The 23,402-nt window shown below is 38.4% G+C and overlaps 1 protein-coding gene across 5 annotated transcripts; it reads right to left on the bottom strand.

Annotated features, from left to right (window-relative positions):
- Window positions 1–330: 330 nt before the first annotated feature.
- cfap54 (cilia and flagella associated protein 54) lies at window positions 331–23,026 on the bottom strand. 5 transcript variants are annotated; one of them, XM_068600707.1, is made up of 57 exons: window positions 22,800–23,026; window positions 22,210–22,315; window positions 21,763–21,912; window positions 21,359–21,524; window positions 20,918–20,976; window positions 20,417–20,560; window positions 19,938–20,051; window positions 19,411–19,512; window positions 19,127–19,319; window positions 18,885–18,965; window positions 18,649–18,761; window positions 18,372–18,495; window positions 17,926–18,005; window positions 17,674–17,811; window positions 16,813–16,954; window positions 16,566–16,621; window positions 16,232–16,360; window positions 15,785–16,028; window positions 15,441–15,571; window positions 14,782–14,979; window positions 14,605–14,697; window positions 14,311–14,499; window positions 13,859–13,977; window positions 13,613–13,760; window positions 13,246–13,401; window positions 13,001–13,123; window positions 12,724–12,840; window positions 12,367–12,478; window positions 11,629–11,718; window positions 11,420–11,546; window positions 11,132–11,225; window positions 10,553–10,641; window positions 10,268–10,465; window positions 9,964–10,136; window positions 9,731–9,882; window positions 9,399–9,608; window positions 9,018–9,217; window positions 8,534–8,669; window positions 8,172–8,298; window positions 7,868–8,029; window positions 7,573–7,782; window positions 7,254–7,341; window positions 6,901–7,071; window positions 6,753–6,819; window positions 6,336–6,521; window positions 6,168–6,254; window positions 5,955–6,074; window positions 5,413–5,460; window positions 4,425–4,566; window positions 4,081–4,232; window positions 3,766–3,920; window positions 3,561–3,678; window positions 3,113–3,269; window positions 2,728–2,885; window positions 1,536–1,682; window positions 1,297–1,417; window positions 331–727 (listed from the first exon to the last, which is right to left on the bottom strand). In XM_068600707.1, exons 1-57 carry the CDS (start codon window positions 22,943–22,945, stop codon window positions 549–551), a joined length of 7,737 nt encoding a protein of 2,578 aa, XP_068456808.1. In that variant the 5' UTR covers window positions 22,946–23,026; the 3' UTR covers window positions 331–548. The 5 variants fall into 5 exon arrangements, with proteins under 5 accessions (XP_068456808.1, XP_068456805.1, XP_068456804.1 ...); XM_068600704.1 differs by lacking the exons at window positions 19,938–20,051; window positions 20,417–20,560; window positions 20,918–20,976; ... (2 more) ...; window positions 22,210–22,315; window positions 22,800–23,026 and having other exon boundaries at window positions 4,425–4,527; window positions 19,411–19,511; XM_068600703.1 differs by lacking the exons at window positions 19,938–20,051; window positions 20,417–20,560; window positions 20,918–20,976; ... (2 more) ...; window positions 22,210–22,315; window positions 22,800–23,026 and having other exon boundaries at window positions 17,692–17,811; window positions 19,411–19,511.
- Window positions 23,027–23,402: the final 376 nt, after the last annotated feature.

Genomic DNA, 23,402 nt, shown 5'->3' with positions numbered 1-23,402 from the left:
TTGAAATGGCCATGGATTCTATAGACACTGTTCAGGGAACAGAGTGTCCCAAGGTTGTCTTTAAATTGTTTATTCCCAAATCTAACGGCTCTTAGCGTTCTCTTCCTTTTCTCCCTTTACTGCCAACTTGCATGCAAACAAAGAGATTGAAGAATAAAAACTTTCAGGTAAAAAACAAAAATACACAGAATGATCATCTCCATTTTCAACTCTAGTCATTATCAACTCACAGGAACTGAAGATGTACATTAATAACACAGTTCTGTTTATCATTAGTTTAAAGGTCCATTTGTTTTTAAGGATCAATATCAAACAAAAAAATACAGTATATTTCAGTTTTTAATTACAAAGTTTATTACGTAACGTGTCAGGACACAAGTTGACCTACAACATTCTTACCATTTATAAACAAAACAAACACCCCAAGAACAAAAAAACAGCATGTGGTCCAATACCCACTTCAGCATCCAGTTATATCTCTTGGTAAGCGCAGGACTGGGAGAGAGCAGTGCCAAATGCAACACACTTTGAGTGTCATTCTACCCTGCCTATCTGGCTGAACTTGGGCTGCCTGTAGAAATGGGCGTACTTGGGTTGTTCAGAGATGGAACTGCTGCTTGAGATTCTTTCTCAATCTGGCTGGTCTGGTGTGAATGCTGTCTGGAAGTGGATTGTGACGACTGGGCCGAGACTCGCATTTGCATGGCAGTACAATCTAGCATTTGACCTGCGGTAACAGATAGAGTGATGTAAGATCTGGGTGTTGAGTTTGCATGTATACACTGCTAGAAGTCATTTTCTGAGAAAAGAGTAGAGCTAAAACAATTCGTCAACCTCCAAACCCCTATCCTCAACCCTGGGAAAGAAACGCCTAGAATAATATAAACAAAATGAATAAGGAATATCTTCTCAAATAAGGGTTACATTTTTGGTCAAAAACTTTTTTTGGACTTTGAACTAAGATCGAGGCCCTGAGAATGTGACAAGCCTTTGTCACTCGTTTCTCACATTTTATAGGCAAAACAGCTGATCACTTATTAAACAAATTAACTAGCAAATGAATCAATACTGAAAATCATTGTTAGTTACATTATATAACATACATTATATAAGTCCTTTAATGTAAACATATACATCTCATTAATATAGCTGGAATCCATGTTCCAGTCAATTAGTGCTAATCATTAATTGTTAGCAAGTTATTGAGAACATGTTAACTTGATAATGCTGGAGATCTTGACTCTGTCCACAAATGTAATAGTATGTGCAAATAAGTGTGTCATGGACTATATTTACCAATTCGCAGAGTGATCTGATCAAGCATGTTGAGGTAAGGGAGGTATATGTTGATGGGTTCAGGAGAAGAGAGACATGTTTTTCCATGATTCAATGCCACACTCTGCCCAAAAACACATAGCTGAAAGAAATGGAGAAAAAATACTGACGTCCACTGACGTATGTTTTTCCAACTTTTTTAACACTGGCACTAGTACATCTCTATGTTTGACTATGCATTTATTAATACAGTTCTGTACCTGCTTTTTCAGTAAATCCTGTGTCAGCTTTAGAAGTGTGGTGCTCTGTACTCCTCTGAGATCACTGAGCAGCAAAGTGGCGTGAGCCAGAGTAACACTGGAGCCTGGTGGCATGTGTGTCTGTCCTGACAGCAGATTCACAGCTTCCTACTCACATACAATTACAGTAAAAATAAAGCATCACTCTAATTAGTTTAAATCATTATCCATTACAACATAAGATCATATCATGTAGTTTATGTTCATATAAGAGCACTTGAAATCAAAATCACAATATCTAGATAGAAGAGCAATAGCAATTGAAATTTACTTAAACAATTTGTAAAAATGCATGATGCTCATACCCCTCATTTGCTCAGAAATCTATGGGGAGGAGTTTGTTGTTTGTTTGTTTGTGTGTTTTATTTAGTAAATCATTACAATACAATACAATATTATTCTATATAATATACAACAGAAAGTCTGAAAAGGTATAGGTAGGAGAAAACATGCTTAAATATTCCTATCCTAAATTATTATTATCAATTATATCAGATAATTAATTCGAAATATAGAAAATACAATACTATATATATATATATATATATATATATAAACTGAGGTTGCACCTTGGCTTAATACAATTAATTAACTTCTAGATTGCTTGCTGCTTGTTTTCAAAGTTCCTTCTCTAATAACTATTCATTAAAGTAGAATTACAGCTGTAAAAACATTGTGAGCTGCCTTTTATCACAAAAAAACAACACTATAAACAAGTCCTTGCATTACAAACTGTGTATAAAACTGCCGAAAACAGACTGCTGCATTTCCCACAGTATAACACATGTAGGGCTAGTGGCACAATGGATAATACATGGTTTATGGTTTAGAAAAAACTCTAGATTCAACACCCTTTTAGTTTAAAAACAATAAATTGATTTAACTTTTTCCCCACACCTCACATACAAGTAGATATTAGAAAAGGTTTTGATATTGGTTTAAGGCAAAAAAGTGCAAACCTACAAAAAAAAAACAGTTCTAAACAGATGGTCATAGGAAAATATGGATAAATTTAGTTTTTCCCTGACAAATAAAGGGTAGCCATTACCCTGAAAATGAGAGACATGTGTAACCTTCACTGCAAACAATGAGGACGCTGCAAAACTATCCAACTTTTCTTTGTAAAATATTTGACAAAAAAGCGTGTTGGTACCTGCAGAATTGCCACGCTGTCATCAGTCTTGCCTCTCTGAGATTTCAGTTTGGCGCTTTCGATCATCAAGAGGGCCTGAATATCCAGGTCTCCCCATTCTGCACATTCATCAAGTCCCTCTTGTAACACCTGAGCTGCTTCCTCATTGATGTTCTTACCTAGATAATATGCATATGCACACATCTCCTTAAACACAGTGTCATTATCCAATATCTAACATTTAATGACTTACCTATATGCAGTTATATTCATTACCTAAAATGAAGTCTACAGTTTTTTCTCTCATTAGTTAACAATTTGTAGTAGCTATTAATACTTTGCTTTAACATTTACAAACAATACACCATTCGAAAAAAAGAAAGAGCAGCACAACACATAATGGCACCTGGGAAAATGTCAGTACTGCCAGGAATCTGTGCAGCCAAGCTGCGGACCAGAGCCAGGCGGCAACGCAGCCACAGAGAAACTCCTATTCTCTCACTGGCCTCAACTGCTTTAGGACAGTCTTCATCCAGGTTTGACACACTGTAATCTTTAGAACCCTGTAGATCAGATATTGCACATATAAATACATGCATACACACACCATGAACAATCAATCATCACTCTAATACCCAAGTGTGGTTACTTTGTACATATTTTACATGTAAATAAAAAAAGATGAAATTATAATTTTTCAAATCGCTAACTCGGTTTCATTTCAGGTGCTACTTCTGGTTGTAATGTTGTCATGTTCTGTATTGTTTCCAGTTAACATGACAGAACATTACATTTGTTTTGTTGTAAAAAAGTGTTTTATTTGATTCTGCAACTAATTCATATAAACCTGCTACCTTTTCAATTCCAGTCCTGGCATGTGGGGTCTCCGGTTTCGCAGATCTTGGTCTGATTTCTCTCATGGTCACAGGACATGTCTGCATCAGCACCAAGGCTGATATTGCCATCTCAGAACTGAAGAATGTTAAAATGGTTATAATGGTCAGGAAATACAAACATAAGCATGCGAACATACAGCACAGATGTAAAAGGCCTCTTTACCTATTTGCAGCATGTTCTTGCTGCAGGTATAGATTGGCCTTTAGAAGATTGTACTCTATGGACAATTCCAGGTTCTCCACTTCACTGCAGGACTGCGGTGTGAGCTCACAGAAAATAGAGTGCAACAAGGAGGATGCTCCTTCTAGCAAGAGAAACTACAACACAAGAAAGGACAGATATGAGTAAGTTGACACAAACAAGTTTGAAAAAAAGTTGCTCCATATTTACAGTAAGATGCCACAATTAAAACAATACAATGTTTAAATTACAGTTAGTGGAAAAGCCCTGAAGTAAACATATATTGAAACATGTTACCTTTATTATTTCTGGTGTGAGCCTCTCCTTTTTTATATCAAGACTCAGCACTTTTGGCTCTTCTGCCTCAGTTTCCACACTGTCCTGTTCATGAGGTTTTGAGTTCTCTGGGCAACTTGTTATGCTGTCACAAGCTTCTCTTTCAACAGTATCTGAAAGATACCACAATAATTCCCACTGTATGCACAACAAGCTGCTGGAGCCGCATTGAACATTTTAGAATTAAATCAAAATGAAAAATTAAATGTATTTGGTTTAATCTAATCCAACAAGAGATGACACATGATCCAAATATGAATGCCAACATAAATAACAGAGAGAAGAAAGTACTCTTGCTTACAGACCTGGCACAGGAGAGCCATGTACGGTGTTACTGAGTGCCAGGACTAGTTGAATACGAGCAAGGTTGAATCTGAGGCACAAAGTGGATCCATACAGTGATCGAACCTCGGGAGCAAAGTCACAGTTCACAAGTTCGTCCAAAGCCTAATCACAAACCAAAACCACAAAAATGTAATCAACTAGGTGATTCTATAACTATAAAGCAAGACATCTCTATCTGTCTGATCTTTACATATCTCAAGAACCGCTCATCTGATCTACTTCATACTTGGTAATTGTAACGCTGGGGACCCAAGAGAGCGCTTCATCAAATTAAGTGCAATCTGAACACATTCACTTCACAATACGTTAAATAATAATAAACTCTAATTAAGTAAACAGCCCTCTGGTTAGCAACGTGAGTTTAAGTTCAGGGCTCTGCAATCCAGCACGTCGTCCACAGCGGGCAGACAGCGACTGAATACAGTTCACTTTTGCTGCTGGGTGCCTGTTATGAATGAATGAATGCTGGATAACTTTACAAACTTTCAGGTTAACATCTCCCCACAAGTATTTCACCACTGTTTCTGAATGCAAACAGCCCTAACTTAGGTGTGTGATGCAACTATTGTATGTCAGGTGTATTAATAAGCACCCAGGAAATTGCAGTGTCAAGTGTGAACTTGATTGTATGAACGTTTCTTGAGAAAGCTGCAAGGAGCAACATCACAGGTTAAGCATTCAGCCCACTCAGTCAAAACAGGCATGTTTAGAACAGGCCTGGCACCAATATTATAAAGGTAAAGAAAATGCCACATGTGCCGTAAAAACTGTGCTAGCATGGTTCTTCTTTTTAGAATAATTTATATGACCATTGTTTCAACAAAAACAAAGTGAGATTTACTTTATCTAATACACATTTTACTAAAAGTAAAATAAAATTACTTTTTGTATAAATAAAATGTCTCAAGATTTTGCGAAATCTTACAAAATCGTATATATAAAAAATACCTCAGAATTGTCCAGGAGAGACTTGCTGCTGTGAAACATCTTCATAGGCTGTACAATAAGCACAATTCATCATATTTATTCAAATGACGGCATGTATAAACACACATCTCCACACTTTGACTGTGGCTCAGTGGTTAGAATGCTCATCCCCAGTGTCCTTGAGCAAGACACTTAACCCCTGATTGCTCCCCGTTGCTGTGTCTACGGTGTATAGAGCAAACAATGTAAATCGCTTTGGATGAAAGCGTCAGCTGAATAAAATGTAACATCTAACTTCAATCCTGTGGAGAAGCAACCCTAGAAAAAATATTTTGTTTAACAATCTTACAGAAAAACTGTACACTGTCTCCTACTAACCAGCACACATATTAATCTCTCCAAGAGACAACCCACGTCTCTTTATATATTTAATACAAATTTCAGATTTACAGTACTATAAGAACAAGGTCAAGATTGTCACTAAAATTGTCCAAAAAGTACAGGACCAAAATTACTAGTTTACAAAGGCAAAGAGGGAAAAAGGCAAATATGTGCATTCTTACTTGGAGATTATCTTTGGTAATGTAGTGTCCATGAGGCAGAAGGATCCCGGTGCCTTGTGTGAGCTGAACTGCCTCCTTCACAGCTTCAGTGAACAGACACAGTTCAGTAAGGGCACGGATCTGCAGAAAACACCAATCCAGACTGAAAACTCCACCAGAACCATGACAAGAGAAACATTTACATTTACTATTGAAAACAACACCAATACCGACCTTCAGTATTTTGCCTTCAACAGTGCGTTGTACATCTCTGCACACTCTTCCCACAAAATGTACGTAAAGGTCTAGTATCGGCAGTAGCTGAAATTACAAACACGTTTCAATAAATCCATTTCTTTTTTTGAGCTTTGCGGTTCGGACAGACAGTGTTTATTTGTGTACCTTAATGTAGTAGCCTGTAGTGAAAAGCCAGTGGCAGATAAAGTTAAGGCTGGTTACAGTGGTGCTGAGGTGAACCCTGTGGGGTTCAGAGAAAAGGTCAACTCCAGGGAGCAGTTCATCGCCGATGCTGTGATAGGTGTAGTGGAGGTCGGCCTGCGGCTGAGCCAGGGAGCAACACAGCACACACTAGGGAAGTGGGTCATACACAAACAAACACACACAGACACACATACACACACACACACACACACACACAGACACATACACAAGCATGTAAAAAAAAATGCCCACAAACACAGATAATAAAACTGTATTTCGTCATGAGAGCAAAAACCTCTCCTATCATCATTTCATCAATAATGCATTTAGCATTTTTTTACAAAAGTAAAAAATAATGTTAGTGAGCAGACAGATTACCTTGAAGAGGTGTGCAGACATGAGACAGTAGTTGGTCCGCTCGCTGATATCAGCTGTTAAAATATACCTGTACATCAAAACACACCCCTCAGGAGCAGGTAGATTTTAGTGACACCTCTAATCAATACTTAACCTCATTGTAACCTACCGTGCAATCTTAGCAGTGAGCCCAGCAGCCTGTAGACATCCCCAAATGCCAACCTCTTTTAGAGTTTTTTTCATCGAGTCACCTCCGAAGGACATGCCGTCCCATTTCTTTACAGCGCCTACACTATGTAAGGCACAATCAACGGCTTTACTCCAGTACAAATGTGCTGCCCTGGAGATTAAAAAAAACAAAAACAGGCAGGAATACAATTATTATAAGAATAGAAGAAAAAATCATGGCAAGCTCAATTTACAGATTTATGCTGTAATTTTACAAGTTAAAGCATAAAATAAAAGGGTGTCGCTTGCTTCAACACACACATGCACATACAAACTCAATCAACAGATTCTAACCGTGTGTTCCCATTGTAGAACTGTAGGTTTCCCATTTCATGCAGTGCAAGAGCTCTGAGGGAGTCATGTTTATTGGCCTGGAGATACTCTGAAAACAAGTTGGGTGGAGATGGGGAGGAAAGTAAGACCTTTATGACCGTGACAGCCTGACACAAACTTCATCCAAATATTCCATGATATTTATATATCTGCTGGTACTCTCTAAAACACATCTAACTTAGTTTCACACTTATTGACAACTTGTCAATACATGCCTTCTTTATGTAAAGTGTACCATGGAAATCTTTCTGTGGTTGTTATAAGTATGTTTTGCTCTTACTAATGGAGGTGGAGTATGCAGCACTGACAGTCGGCATGTGGTCAGGGCTGATAGGGAAAGTGTAGAGAGCATTTGGAGTACTGTAGTCCTCCTCGGACAGGTCGTAAGGTTGGATGCTTGGACTCAGCATAACTAAGGGACTGAAATCTACCAGGCTTGCAGAATGGCTGAGACTTTTGTTGTGATAGTGCTTCAACTGTGCCGCAAAGCCTGGAGAGAGACAAACAGTACAAACTGTGACGGTTTCAAACAGTTGTGTGAGTGTGGTAGTCCAAATAATCAGAGGAGAACTCACAGGGCTTTGTGAAGGCAAGAAGTTGCAGCAACAATAAGCGACTATGCTGAAAGACCTGAAGACAGTGTGGTCTCCTCTCAAGAGCTTCACGATAACAGCTCAGTGTGTCTTCTAGATCCAGAGGAACGCACACAAGGGACATTGCGTGTTTTATCTCTTCACCTTAAACAGAGAACATGCATGGAAACATTTTACATGCAAACACACACATGTAGTTCAGCCAACATAAAATATACTACAGCCTACAAAAATTATTTGTGTAAATTTGAATATAATGACATGACATGAGGCTGGCTGTTCAAACCTTTAAGGTTAACTGTGTTACGAAGATTGGAGATTTTGTGTTTTCCTTTTTTTTTGGTCGGTCGGTGTGCACTGTGAGTTGAACACTCAATGAGCATTTCGGAGTCTGCGTAGCTCCTGTAAGTTACCTAAAATGTAAAAAAAAAAAGAGAGCACCATATACTGTATACATACGTACATACATACATACATACATACATACATACATACATACATACATACATACATACATACATCATAATACACCCAATGCAGAAGGCAAAACAAGATCCCATACAGTTTATTTTTCTTATTACACTTTGATTTTGCCTTTAGCGTACGCTTCAATGTTTCAAAATGTGTATGTGTTTCGGTATGTCTTACCTTCTTGCCAGTGGCCTTCAGTGTATTGACATGGTGTCGTTGAGGGACTTCAGGTCCGCCAAAAGAACTTATCCTTTCCAGCAGCCTCCTCTGGGCATTGATTATTAGAGGAGTTATGATCAAAGCATAACGTTCCCTGGGATAAATATACAGATGCAGGCACAAACAAACACACAAAATCATGGGCACAAACTCGTCAATCCAGATTAGGAAAATATGGAAATGTTAAGATGTAAAAAAAGAAGAACACATTTGTGAAAATCCACTAAAAATGTTCATTGAAGGTTACATGCATTATTTCTGTATATTGTACAAAGGTGAGTATGTGCTGTGTTTTCAGTCTTAAAATGTAAAAACTCCACTCAAATTCCCTTTGCTGATCTTAACTCATCTCTGTTGATTGTTACTAGACAAAACTATTTATTACCAAATCTCAGCCGCACTCGTAGACTGCAATAGTCTGTGCTTAAATAGTTTTACTCACCTTGTGTATGAGTTAAAAACTAAGGCAAAGTGGGCCAGGCTTTCCCATTTGCCACTTTCGTGGAGTCGCTCCAGAGTGTTCAAAACCAGGGTGCGGACCCAACGCAGGTCTACCTGGGTGCTGTTATCCAGTGGGGCTGAGAAGTGGAGACTTGACTCAAATTCCTCCTCAGTCAAGTCTCTGTCATAGAAACTCCAAAGCTTGTTGGGACAAAGATGAAGATGAATGTCATGAACAGGACTGTCATGCTCACTTTGTAACTGTAGATGTGTTTTTCTCAGACAAGAAGATGCTTTTTACACTTTATTAGTAAGGATTAATGATGTGTGTCAGTTTCATAACAAGTAGGCACGAGTGTATACAGCTGTATTTGACACTTACCCCAAGTTGGTTGAGCATGTCCATGATTAGGTCAGTAGCCATAACCAGTAGTGGGGTAAATATGGTGTGCAGCTGGTCTGCTGTGATTGAGGAGGGAGGTTCATGCTGAGCAGCTCTCTGTATGAGGACAGTGATTCTGCAGCTTTGGTCCCACACAGTCTGACACACACTCTGTAGAGTCGTCCAGTGCCTGCCACGATGGGCCAACACCTGGAAAATGTTTTTAAAAAAAGATTAAAGTAATATAATAGTTGGATTTACACTGTATGGGCACATGTAATAGGCAATTCAGCACTTGTGTGTACATGTGTAAGTATGTGTGTGTGTGGTACCATGGCCCTTTGGAAATGTAAAGCAGCTTTGTTAAGTGAGTCCAGCAGCAAGGCAGCAGTGCGTCTGTGTGCCTCAATCTGCTGTTCCACCGTTTGAGAGATCTCTCGTTCCTCACAACTCTCCTGTTTGACTGAGTCATCCACTTTGCCTGCTGGAAGAAATAATAAGACGCTTGATGAGTCCCAGACCATGAAACCATCTTTCTTTTAGTTTTTCATAGAATGTTTCTCACCATCTTTTACATTCTTCTCTTTGTGTGCAACAACATATTCCATAGGACTGGGGTGGGAGGAGTCTCTCTCTGAGACAACCTCATATTTTGTAGATGTCTGTCCCGGTGGGTTCCTCCTTACCAGAACGCCAGAGTAGGCCAGAGAGAAAAGCAAGGGATTTAACTGCCTGTAACTGAAACAAGTACAAAAAGAACATACTATTATAGGCACGCATACACAGATGTTCAATATGCAGAATGATTTATTGAGAGAAAAATACAGAAAAGGTGAAGTAAAGTAGCTTCTTCTATCTTGTGGGAGAACCTCTGCTGCAGCGCTCCTCCATGCAGCTGGTCCAGGCCTTGGTAAAGCAGTGCTAAATGGGCTTGTGCCATGCTGTAGTTGAGCTGAGACTTCCACACTCTCTCCCCACAGGACATGCTCCTCAGCTGAAGCTGCTTTTTATGGCGTAGCACCACAGACGACATCATGGTTACCAAGTTCACCAAAGCCTGCATTTCCCTACACACATGGATAGAAGTACAATATAGATGTGTTTATGTGAACAAACACATACTGGATAACTGCACACGGATGCACATGCTGTACCTGTTGGTTCTCAGTCTCTGAAGCATGCTGTGTGGCATGTTCTGCTTTAGTTTCTTCCTTGTGTCATCATGGGAAGGTGTGCCTTTGTTCTGTTACAAAATGTATTTGAGATTAGGTACATCTGTAATGGATGGTAATGTAGTTTTGGATAGTTTTGATGGGTGTCCACAGTATACATTAGGCACCAAATATAAAACAAATCCACGAGGAATTACCAGAACATACACAGTAGTTGGAGGCTATCTTACAATATCATAAACCAGAACACATAATGACATTGGTTCTCTGCGCATGCTTCTGTGAAAGAGTTTTTAAATGAGCTTATATACATTATCGCTTCAATTTTATTGAAGTAAAAAAATTTAAGTTGTGGATTCCCATAGCTCATTACATTTGGCAAGGTCAGACGCCAGATGTCAGAAGGTCATCAAGGTCATGCAAACCTCCGCTGCTTGGTAGATCATTGTCCACGAAGTGTAATGGAAAATGAATCTTTATATAGTACATATGTTTCAGACATTGTATGTCTTTATGTATATACATTCATGTGTTGGGTAATTGTGTGCATATTATTTTCACCTGTAGTGTATCATTTCCTTTCGGAGCCTGAGTACCACTTCTTTTACTCTGACCCTCCAAACATTTTGTGGACAGTCCAATCATCTCGCCTCGCCTGACAAAAATAAAACCATTGGCATACTGTCAAGACTTTATCCACTACTATATTTAATACATAGGTAAGTAGACAATGATGCATTGTTTGATGTTTTGACTATATCAATATGACAATGATTATAAAATGAAAGCTGCAATATTGTATTTTCCCATTTCTTTTTTAAATCAGTAAAGTCAAAAGTCAAAGCCCACCTGCATAAGAAATCTAGTATGCCTTGTCCGAATTTTAACACAAGGTCCGGCTGGCCTTCTTCCATTGTTCTCTGGAGAATTTGTGCCGCAAGCTCAGTAAAATATACCTTGTGTCTGAGTTTCATCACTATAAAAACACACACAAAACACAGGTGTCAATTATGAAAAGACAAATTATTCATTAAAAAAATGATGTGTGTGCAACTTACCTTTTTGGTAGGCATCATTTAAAGTGCTGTTGGAGATCAGCTCATACAATTCATTGGGATCCTCACACCAAGTCGTTGGGCAAGGAATTGCTACAGAAGAATTGTGCACAACTTTATGTTTATAAATACAAATAACATTTGGATCTATGTGTAACTGCAATATCATTTAGATTTACAAAGTTTAGTAAACATAACAATCATTAAGCTGAGTTAACCAAGTGACAATCACACCAGGAACACATTTACATTTAAAATGTATTACATCAGTGAAATGATTTGCGAGAATGAGTTTCTGGCGGATCCGTGGGAGAGAAAAAGACACAGAACGCATCATAATATCCACACGGAGCAAGTTGGACAACGCCTGAGTGCTCTCAGCTCTAAATAAATAAAGCTGGGGGGTCTGGAGGTTACTGACCGCAACAAAAAAAGTTTAAGAACCACTGTTATAAAAGATAACGCGCACGCTACAGTGCATATTCATTAATACAACTATATGTATTTTCTTTGAGGCAACTTCAAGTGTGAATTCAAGTCAACTTAACATCAAGTGTTAATTATTTTGTTGACAAATTGTTAGAGGAAAAAAACACCCTGGCATATTTTTAACATACATAGCTTTAATTACTATTTTAAAAACAATGTCTACGTCTTGCTATACACAGTACTTTGTTTTTAACAAAATGGCATTTTCTTTTATTCATATATGTGTGTCTGTGTGGTTTTGTGTGGTGTTACCATTTTCGTCAATAAGCGGTGCTTCAGATGCGATGGTTTTCTTCCGTTGCAGTGCTTTCAGCTGAAGACTTATCTTCATTTCTCCCTTGATAGCAGCATGATATTTCTTGGACTACACACACGCACACACACACACACACACACACACACACACACACACAAATACAACAACACTCGAAATGTGGAGCAAAAATATGTATATATGTATATTTACAGTGATCAACTATCAAAACCTGATAAATAAATATGTACATATATTGAATAATCATAGATTAATTGCATGAACTTAAGTCCCTCTACAGGTGAGGCTAAAATTCTGAAATAAATCTACACTTTTAGACTATTTCTTATACCCACAGCTTTAGCGGCAAGTCTACTGATCCGCAGTTGAGCATCAAAGACCTCTTGGAGCAGCCTGCTACCACGTTCCATCACCGCAAAAGCCATCTGATGCTCCCTGAGCACACGTGATGCCTGGTCAAGATGCATGATACATTATTGCATTGATATGTATCTACATATATAGATGCATTTTTTGCATATATGTAAGTATTGCCAAGTTCTATGTTCGATACCACTGAAACTCCTATAAAGGCAAACAGTTTAAACAGTGTGTATACGAATGCAGACACACCTTGGAAAGGTAGTAGGTGATACAAGCTATCATGTGCATAAACGACTGTGAGGTGTCTCCAATCCATTTTTGTTTGAGAAGATTTGAATTTTCCTCCAAAACTATTAAGCATTTTTGTAGCACCTGCATAACAGAACACAGACACACCATTAACCCACACAGAGATTAATTATTTACAGTTCATGTTCCATTGTTAACAAACAATGGCAAAATATGAAGAATCATATGAGTGAGGTAATGCATACCTGTACAACAGGGATGCAAGCGATTTGATGGAATATTAGAGGAACCAGGAGACCATAACAGCTAACTACAGCTTGCACTGCAGCACTACCATCATTCAACCACATTGCCAAGTCCATGGCCACCAGCATTCGCTCGCACTCTGCCAGTCTGGTTTCCTGCATACACACGTGTACAAATATAATTTATTTATGTACATTTCAAATATATAAATGTTTTTTGTATAAATACAAGCAAAACATTTTAAGAAACATTCACACTTTGATGCTGCTAACAATGAGAACTGTAAGCAGTTTGCGTCATTCCATGAACAAAAATTCAAAAAATAAAAGCTGTTCATGCACACTCTATCCAGATCTTTTTTTTTACCTGTTCCCAGACAAATGGCCCATCATCACTGAGAGAATCACAATAGAGCGATCCCTGTTGAATGTTGATCTCTGTCTCAATGAAGATGGAAGTGAGGAACAATTGACACAGGTGAGGTGAGGAGCGTTGCAAGGTCTGGATACGCAGCCTTCGGCATGGTGAATTTGGATGGAGCAAGATTAGTTTTTCAAATTCAAAGAAATATAGACTTTTTAGCTTGAAGTGTGTGGATGTTTCCCTCCTTACCCGGTGATAGCCAGTCTATCCTGTGTGCCCTGGGACCCAGGGTCAGTGTAGGTATAGTGGAGCCACAGTTCTCTGCAGGCTCTCTTTGCTACGGCATACTGGTCTGTTTGATATGCCACCTGAGGAAGGAGTCAAAAAAGCCCAAACAATAATTCTGCTTTTTTTGGGCTCTGTAGACTATAGTGTTAAAGGTACAGAAGGAAGCAGGCATACGTAATTGATACTGCTAGTTCACCTAGCAACACTTTGCTAGCTCGGCCACAAACCGAGTGTCATCTATTTCTATTACATTTGATTGATATTTTAAATGTGTTAAAGTGAGAGTGTTGGATTAATGCAGTGCAAATATTTCCCGAGAGTTTTTCAGCACCAGGAACATCACCTGGACCCAGCATGTGATGAGGTGGGTGGGGTGACAAACTAGCACTTGTTTTTACTAGGGTGTCGTGTACCTGTGTCAAGTGAGCCCACGTATAAAGCAGTGGTAATGGCAAGGATGCCAGCAATGGGAATGTTGACCCTCCGATGGAGTTGCCCAGTAGATTTCCCTGGAAGTTGTAAGCTGCTACAGCAAACACATACTTCTGATTGGGCTCCAGCCCCTCCACTCTCAGCACACACTCACTAGATGCTGCTGGAACCTGGAAACATACAAAATAAGACCGAACATTACACACAACTGATATGAGATGACAAAATGTGTTCCACTGGAGCAGACACTCTTCTGTGAAAGAGATAAATTGTACCATAGTTCCACTTCCTTGCAGGCTGCAATCTCCAAGGCGAACTTTCAGGTTAATGCCCTCAGCTACACGGCCACAGAGCTGGTACCAGCATACCTGGAAAGAAGAAAGAAAAAAATAAGATAAAGAGCATAGTTGCTGTGTTTATTATCTGACACATATAATAAATATAAATCTCACTTGTCCCTCCAAGTTATAAGGTGCTGGGGAAAAGGCAAAGGAGCGACCAGTGCGTGAAAGCAGGATAGGGGGAGGTGGTGGGTTTTCTTTTTTCTCCTTCTTCTCTTTATCTTTGTTTTCAGCTTGAGTCTTAGGGTCGGTGGAGATATAAAGTTTTCTCTCTTCCACCCCTGCTTTCTCTGTCAAGGTTGAGGCCTCCTGGCAAAAAAGGACACAGACAAACTATTAGAATTTTGATTACACTTTATAAAGGCTCACCTCAACCACCAGTCATCAGTAAAATGTGCTACATTTGAGTCCTTGTACACTATGTACATAAATGAAATGTGCCACTGAGGCCTGAAGCAAAAGGTTTAAATTCCAACAATTGACCGCACAAGCTGGTTACACTGTTTAGTATGGCTTCAGAAAGAACATTGTATTTATTAGTTGAGCCTATGTTAACATTACAGGGTATCGTCTCTGTGTATATGTTATACAGTTCAAATGAAGTAAGCATATTTTGCCACTCTTTTTACTGAAATGTACACAAACACATTTCCAGATAAACATATACATGACTGTGGTTATAGTCGCATGTGGAAATGTCAGGTTTTTTACATTTCATGCGTAGTTGTGAATAAGTCTAAAAAAAATATGAATGTTTGTGCATGTGTAACCTCTAGCAGACGCTTGATTTCGTTGCTGTTATTTGGCTCCATGTTGTATGTCAGCGAGGCTTTCTGCATTAGAAAAAGAGCTTTGGACACCTTGTTGTTCTTAATCCGATCCAACAGTTCAGGCTCTGCAACTAGACACAAGCAACAAATTCAGAACCATTAATTATGTCTACAATTAAGTTTTTTTTTAATTGAATATCCTTTGTGAACATTTACACATGATTTATTGTATAGTTATCAAAAGTCAGCATTTAATCAATGGAAAATGTAGTATAGACTCAATGTAGGCAAAGGCTGATTCATTCTCCCATGGGTAAATTTGCATGAGAGGCAGTGAGGCTGACCTGCATTTAGCTGCAGTAACTTAAGGGAAACCCTGTGGTAGATGATGTCAAGCTTTAGGTAAAGGTCTGTGGCCAGCAGGAATGCATGTGAGAACCGAGTCTGCCGAGAGGCTCTAATATCAGGTTCTGTCTTAGTTTCGACTTCTTCTTTCTTCTTCTGACGTATTTCATCTTCTTTATTTCCCTCCTCGAATGACGTCAAAAAAAATAGTGAGGGAGTCGATGGAGGGAGAGGACCAAATCTCTGTGCAAATAAGACAAAAGAGAACGTTTTAAGTTACACTCGCCAACTGTATTTTTTCAATCTACACTGATTTCCTGTTAATACTTTTACATGTTTCCACCTTACAATACTGTGTTGAGATCCTAACACAAAGCAACACCTGGCTTAGACTTGTGTAGAATAAATAATTGTCAGACAGAGTGTTGTATGGGTTAACTGCCTACCTGCATGAAGGCAGAGTCGGTGATTGCTGAGCAATCTTGGGGCAACAGTGTAGCTACACCCTTTGTCAGAGCTTCAAGACCCTTACCCACCACCTCACACACCCTCTGAAGACGCTCTGTATTTGAACTCTGCCAACACACGCATGCACACACATTGAATGATACTTTTAAATATACATATGTATAACCTGAGATAGAATACTAGTGGTATATGTGTGATTTGTTTTTCATCACAATGGCAAACACGTGTAGTATACACTAATAATAAATACTTTGTAGTATAAAAAACTATCATTTGACGTGCTATGCAAGGACAGATAATATATTCACACACCTCAAGAAGAGAGAAAAAGCTTTGCTTCACACCCGCACAGTCTGCTTCAAAAGCTCCTAGAAGAAGACATGAGAATAATAGCAGGACAAAAATTATTTAACATGATGTGTTTGTGCGTGTGTAAGTGTGACTTTACAAAATATCAAATACAAAGTTATATTTTTACAAAATAGCACAAGATGAAATACAAAAGTTGCACGTTTTAACTGTCCTAAAGACTGAAACAGGGACAACAGTAGAACCTCACTTTGACTTAGATCACTGCAGTCATCTGCACTTTCTAGCAGTATGGCCAATGCATGAATCATCTCCACCGTCATTATGCAGTCAACAGTTGCCAGGTCACAGGCATCGGCCACCTCACAGAGCATAAACAGACACCACAGCCACTGCAAACATGTCACGTACACATGAAAACTCATAAGTAGAACATCTACATTAAATATACTGTGAAAAAAGTAAATATAAGTCAATGTGTGTAAATTCTCCTGTCCGAATGAATGTTAAAATTCACTCAGTTCTATACCACAAAAATTAAATTAAAAAGATTCTATGTTTTAGAGTAGAGCTGTAATGGGCAGTATCCGATTTTCACGCCACAATTATTGTGGCCAAAAGAGTTCACAATAACAATATGATAAAAATGTATAAATGTATATATATATATATATATATATATATATATATATATATGTATATATATATATATATATATATATATATATATATATATATATATATATATGTATATATATGTCTCTTTTTATGAATTACACTCAATATTAAATATAAATATTAAATATTAATTAATAATATTAATTAATTAATTAATTAATTAATTAATTAATTAATAGCAATATTAAAGAGTAGGGAGGTGGAGGTTTAAATATAGTAAATGATTTTAGAGGCCCTGTATTTTAATTATGTAACCATATGTGTATTCCAAACATGATTGCAGTATTTCCCTTTTGAATATCACAATTATCGTCAATACTAACGGTATATCACGACACCCGTTGTGTTGCAGGTAAAAGTAGCAGTTTTATACTTGACAATAAATTGCTCATATCAGCCGGAAAGTCCACATTTACATGATTTAAATACATACCATGTTATAATTATCTACCTTCTCATGGTGCTGTGTAAAATTTTGGGTTTGTAGCTGAGACCTCTGGATTACCAGCTTCACTTTACCCCAAAGAAATAACACAACATCCAAAACCAGATCCCCATCTGGCTGCACCTCCTGCACATACACACACATACAGGACATAGACACTAAAAATTCTATATCTGAATTTAATCTGAGTCATTGGCAGATGAACTCCAACACAAACACACACATGACATAGAAACTTACAGGAACAGAGCCACAAACTGACTTGTGCAGGGTGTTGACCAGGTCAATGAACTCATCACCCATTGAGAATGGTCTGGTCTCTGGTGGAAAAAACAAAACCACGTTCTAATTTCTGAAATCAACATTGGATATCTTGTGATCGAGTAATTGAGGCTGAATGTTGAACACCTTATCAATACCTAATTAATTGCTTAGTTATGAACAATACATTTTAAAGTGGATTCATATTTGACAGGAAGTCATTTTTGTTAAGATATTCAAATTTGACAGCAGCCATGTGAAATAATCAATAACAAGAAATCAAGGACAAGAAGGTTGTTCAAAGATCAATGAAGTATTGGCAATAGACATGGCTTATTAGAATTATTGGTGGACAGTTTATATTAATCCATTTATTTACATTAAGGGGTGGGGGTCTGAGGATATTATATGTGGCACAATTTCACCTTTGCTACCATCAATAATGTTTTCTTCTCTAGGAGGGTTCCTCTGGGAATACGGCAGACTATGGAACCTGTCAAGTAAAGCAAGCTCCAGCTCTGCCCTCCTGAATGACTGACCCTCCAACCCCTGACACAGAGAGACAAAGTAAGACAGAGTCATTTAGAAAAACAGCCTCATACATATACATGAAATTGAAATTGGAACTATAACCATACAAAAGTGACAACTGATAGAAATGGAGTGCATTTCTCTTTTCTTAGATGTTGGTGTGCTACTTACAGACAAAACCTGCAGCATCTCTCTGGCAAGTTCAGTGAAAGCATCTGGCTGCTTGTACTGAAACAATATCTTAATAAACCTCACTGCAGACATGATGGATACTTTGTTTTCTCCTAGCAACACAAGACATTGCATTACTTCAAAATAATTTCCAAAACCCTTGACAAAACAAACATGTCTCAACAAATGATAAAGTGTTGTAAATGTAATCATTTCTGGAAGAAAAAGTGACTAACCTATCATGGCCAAATCCATTAGTGTGGATGTTGGTGTCAATGCACCAAGACTCACAAGAGACTCACTAGTGGGTTTGAGTCCTTCACAAACAGGAACATACAAGCATATTCTTAATCCACAAACTGAGCATTCCTCACCCGAATAAAATGTACAAATTCTAAAATATTTGCAGCTTTCTCATAATTGTAAACGTAATGGAATCACTGCCGAGTGTATTCTGTTGTGTGTTTGTTTCACTAACCAGATAATATACTAATGCCAGCAGACAGGAGTTCCAGGATCACCTCCTGCTGCTCTGGTTCATCTGGCATTCTTGTCTGCAGCGGGCGTGTGGTGCTGTCCCAAAGTGCTTCCAAGATGCCCAAAAACTGCGCTGGACTGCTGTCAAACAGGCTCATTAGCATGCGCTCTGTTGTAGTACGAGGCCATGGCCCCTACAGTAGAAACAGGCAGGCATACAAGGACACTTAAGGTTGAGATTTAACACTGAATATGATCACATGGCAGTAACGGAGATCTTATTACATTGGGTATGTCCTTCAATGTGGTTTTGATTTTGATTCTGAACATGAGTTTGGGTCTTCTTCTGGCCTCAAACACTGCCCGCTTCAAGACCATAGCAGCCAGCTGGAAAAAAAGGTGAATAGCTATTATTTGATGAACCAGAGAAAAACACAAGCAACCGACTATTACCTTGAGCTTCTATATTTTCAGAGGGCAACCATATGTATGTGTCTGTTTTCATACAAACAGTGGTGACCATCTTATGAAACAACTGTCATCTTACACAATGGGAGATGTTTCCACTGAGTGATTTCAAGCACCCTTTGTTAATGTGGCATGACAAAATTTAGCTCCCCATACTTGGGTCACTTCCAATACCACTTAAATTGATTAGATATGTAGATTGTCATGGATTTATAATAACATGTACTATGTGTTCTTTGCATCATTTTGATGTTTACAGTTGTCACTGAGATGTGTGTATGAGCTCTAATATTGTATCACAGTAAAGGTATTAAGAGTATATTTTGGTAAGAGGAGTCTCCTGCCTTGATCGAGGCTTCTTTGTAAGCTCTCTGAGTCTCCCTGGTGGCAGGAACATCCTTCTGCTCCTCCAGCTTTGCTAGCTCATTGATTTTTCCAAGGGCTCTCCTGGCAAATTCCTAAAAGCATTTGAAGACACACAAACAAACCCGCAAATGAGGAACAAGACTTTTTAAATCTTAAGTAAAGAACCTTCATAGTGTGCATTAAATTGAATACAAATCCATTTGTTTGTAACAATGCAATCTGGATGGGGCAGATAGATTAAGAGAACATTAAGCAGAATTGTATTTTATAGTCCTAAATAATCCCCTATAAAGTAGATTAACATCAAACAGACTCTTGGCAGACTGTCAAACATAAAGTGGCAGGCTGACAGATCCACAGGTGACAGTTGGTATTTGTTGATTATTAAATCAGCTTGTGAATAGTCTGCTAACATTACAATGATTGTGTCTGGATGCAGATGACGTGTGACTTTTACCTCCGCCTGCACAGCAGCCTGGTTGTCATAGTAACATTGGCAGACAGCACAGTAGAGTGTGACAATCCACGGCAGATACTTAGCAGTCATCAGAGTGATGGACAGCTCTAAACTGATGCTTGCCCATAGCAGGTACTCCAGAGCCTGAATAGGATCATCAACGGTAGTACAAACAATCATAACAAACCCAATGATATCTACATCATAAAATGTATATATACATTATATATCACACACATTTCTGGTTTTATATATTGGTTACAAAACACCAGAGGGAGGTTAAAGACACCAGCCAATGGGAAAATGAGAGTGAATCACTGAAAACTCACATAATAAGCACAGACAATATTCACAAGTCAGTTGTGTTTTTCCCAGATCTCCCAGTGCCTCATTATTATATGCTTGCAACATGTCTGTCACACACCATTCTCACCCTCATCCATTTTACCTTTACATTTAGAGTGCATCAGACATGGCAAAAACAATATTTTGAGTAAGTACCTGTGCACTACAATTCATGGTCATCAGGTAACGACAGATGGTGTAGATGACTAATGAACCTAGTAGAGATGAGAAAGAAAGACAGAATGAGGTTATTTTGACATTAAAATATCAAGTACAGTGGAATATTATAATTTCTCACATCATTTTAAACAATTAATAAATTATCATTTTAAAATGATGCCCACTATGTTATTTTAACTAAATTGCGGTGTTGAAAAGAAGTACTAATGTGTTTTTGTCAATTGGGAGGTTATGACTTTGACTTCACAAAATCACACTAGCTGAGTAATGAAATTTAGCAGATAAATCCCTTGGATCTAGATCCTCGCAAACTTTCTGTCCTGCATCACACTTTGACAACTCAATTTATTCTTCCAAAATGTTATATCAGACAAAAAGAAAATACTGGGTAAAGCCCAAAAAGTTGTACGAACATACCATTGTATAATTGCCAGCATAGGTGCTCATGTTGCTGCAAAGCTTGCATCATGATCCTGAAGAAGTTCAGCACATGGAGCAGTTTACAGAGTCCCTTCTGGCTGAGAACGCTGTGTCTTTTCTCCTGCTCAAATATACACAAGGCGCAGCCCTGCATTGCACGGATCTACAGAAACACACAGATACAACTTACATATACTGTATATATATCAGAGTATGTCAGATTTCAGGAACAAACATCTCAAAATACCAATGGTCTTTTTTCACATGACATAACGTATTAGTTAAACAAAACAACAAAGTACAACAAGCATAGCATGCTCTTTACCTCAGCCAGACTGTGAATAGTCAAACATATCACACATAGCTACTCACTGCACACAAGCTCACATAGTACAGTGTACCTTTATGGCAAAGATATCTTGGTCTGCATCAAAACCTTCTGGAAAGAAGCAGGTCATGAAGTGGTCCACATCTGTGATGTCAGTTATTGTCACTGAGCTGAACTGTAGCAGCTGGAGTCCGTATCCCTGCCAAAAAGCAAGCTGGTACAGCTACAGACAAACAGAAGAAGGAAGAAAGACATAATGACAACTAAAAATGTGATGTGTATTGTGGCCAATTACTGCAGCCCATTTTAGAGGAGTAATTTGATAATTATGGGACCAACACCAAGGTTTAACAATGAATAATTTGAGTTGAGTAACAAGGACTGACATTAGGAGACAAGAACAATCGAGGACTAGCATGTAGGCTAAATAACCAATAAATATAATAATCCCAAAAAAGATTGGTCAAATTATAAACCTAGAATTTAATTTGGGTTTGATCGCTGGTTTACTGTAAATTACCTTTATTCCAAAAAGAAAATCTGCAATCTGCAACATGCGTTCCAGGTACAACTTCGAAGGCAGTCGTTGTTCGTATTTTTTCCAAATCGCCACCAGGTTTTTAATCCTTCAAAATGAAAATCAGTAAATTTAAAAAAAACAACAATGTAATGTTAAATGTACGTGTGTAACCACACTGGCAATAACCCATTAAACACTTAGGACACATGCACTACGAAATTGACTAAAAAGTAAACAATCAACTCGACCAATATAACATTCAGAAAACAAGATAATAATAATAATAATAAAAACATGCTCATTGTCGCCTTTCTGACGGGGTTAACGTAAACGTTAAACATGTCAAACCCGAAGGGGTCATTTTTGTAAAGCCATTGTTCTAAAAGTACCTCGTCACTCCAGGTCTGTTCATTTATGACAAGACCGCTAACAGTTAGCTAATACACGTCCTAACGCAACTCACACTGCTTATACGCAGCTACATAAACTAACACTAACTTAGCTAAGCGAACAACAACTTTATTTTCTCCTCGTGGCTTCAGTTGATGTCACAATGACTGACAATGACTCGCTGCTCGTCGGCACCTCACCCTTTCACGTAGGAGCCTTGATCCTGGCGGGCCGAAGTGGAGACTCGTCTCATCGAGGTTATGAACGAGTTAATATCTCGTTCGAAGGAAGAAACGACTGGGTTTCTATTATCAAGTTCCCCGTAATATGAAGCCGGGAAATTCATTTCCGCGGCCTCAACGGTAGTTGTAACCAACTAACGGACGTCTGTTCGCTAAAGTTGAATTAACCGTTAAACTAACCGCAAGGTTACCTCCAACGACAAACTGCTCCCAGGTGCTGGAGCAAGCAGGTCACTATGGCAACGACGCTAAACAAACCGGAAGCAAAGTAACTAGGAAGCAATAAGCGCGCTGTTTTTACACATTTATTCATATGGTTTAAACACACAATAGTCTAACTGAAGGCAGCCTGCAAGAAAATACAAGTTAAATTGATTTATACAATTAAATACAAAGACGTATCCTCTGATTGGTGTTTTAAATAGTAGCATAGCAGCGGGCTGCCTAAAGACAGACATCAACTGTAGTTAAACTGGAATCCCATTGAGGACAGGTCTGTCTATTCTGCACACACACACACACACACACACACACACACACACACACACACACACACACACA

This window comes from Clinocottus analis, unplaced genomic scaffold (genome assembly GCF_023055335.1).
Source record: "Clinocottus analis isolate CAN_PGR_092001 unplaced genomic scaffold, fCliAna1.0.p SCAF_5, whole genome shotgun sequence".
Classification (NCBI taxonomy): domain Eukaryota; kingdom Metazoa; phylum Chordata; class Actinopteri; order Perciformes; family Cottidae; genus Clinocottus; species Clinocottus analis.
The sequence above is the reverse complement of the archived record's forward strand: the minus strand, read 5'-3'. Positions and strand labels throughout refer to the sequence as shown.

What these genes read in the sequence shown, in the direction of transcription:
- cfap54 (XM_068600707.1), bottom strand. Translation starts at nt 22,945, where the DNA reads ATGAATTTCCCGGCTTCATATTACGGGGAACTTGATAATAGAAACCCA. An exon ending in AGATGCTGCAGGTTTTGTCT is followed by an intron (nt 18,496 to 18,648) that starts GTAAGTAGCACA and finishes TCTCTGTGTCAG; the next exon opens with GGGTTGGAGGGTCAGTCATT. An exon ending in GATAGACTGGCTATCACCGG is followed by an intron (nt 13,761 to 13,858) that starts GTAAGGAGGGAA and finishes ACCATGCCGAAG; the next exon opens with GCTGCGTATCCAGACCTTGC.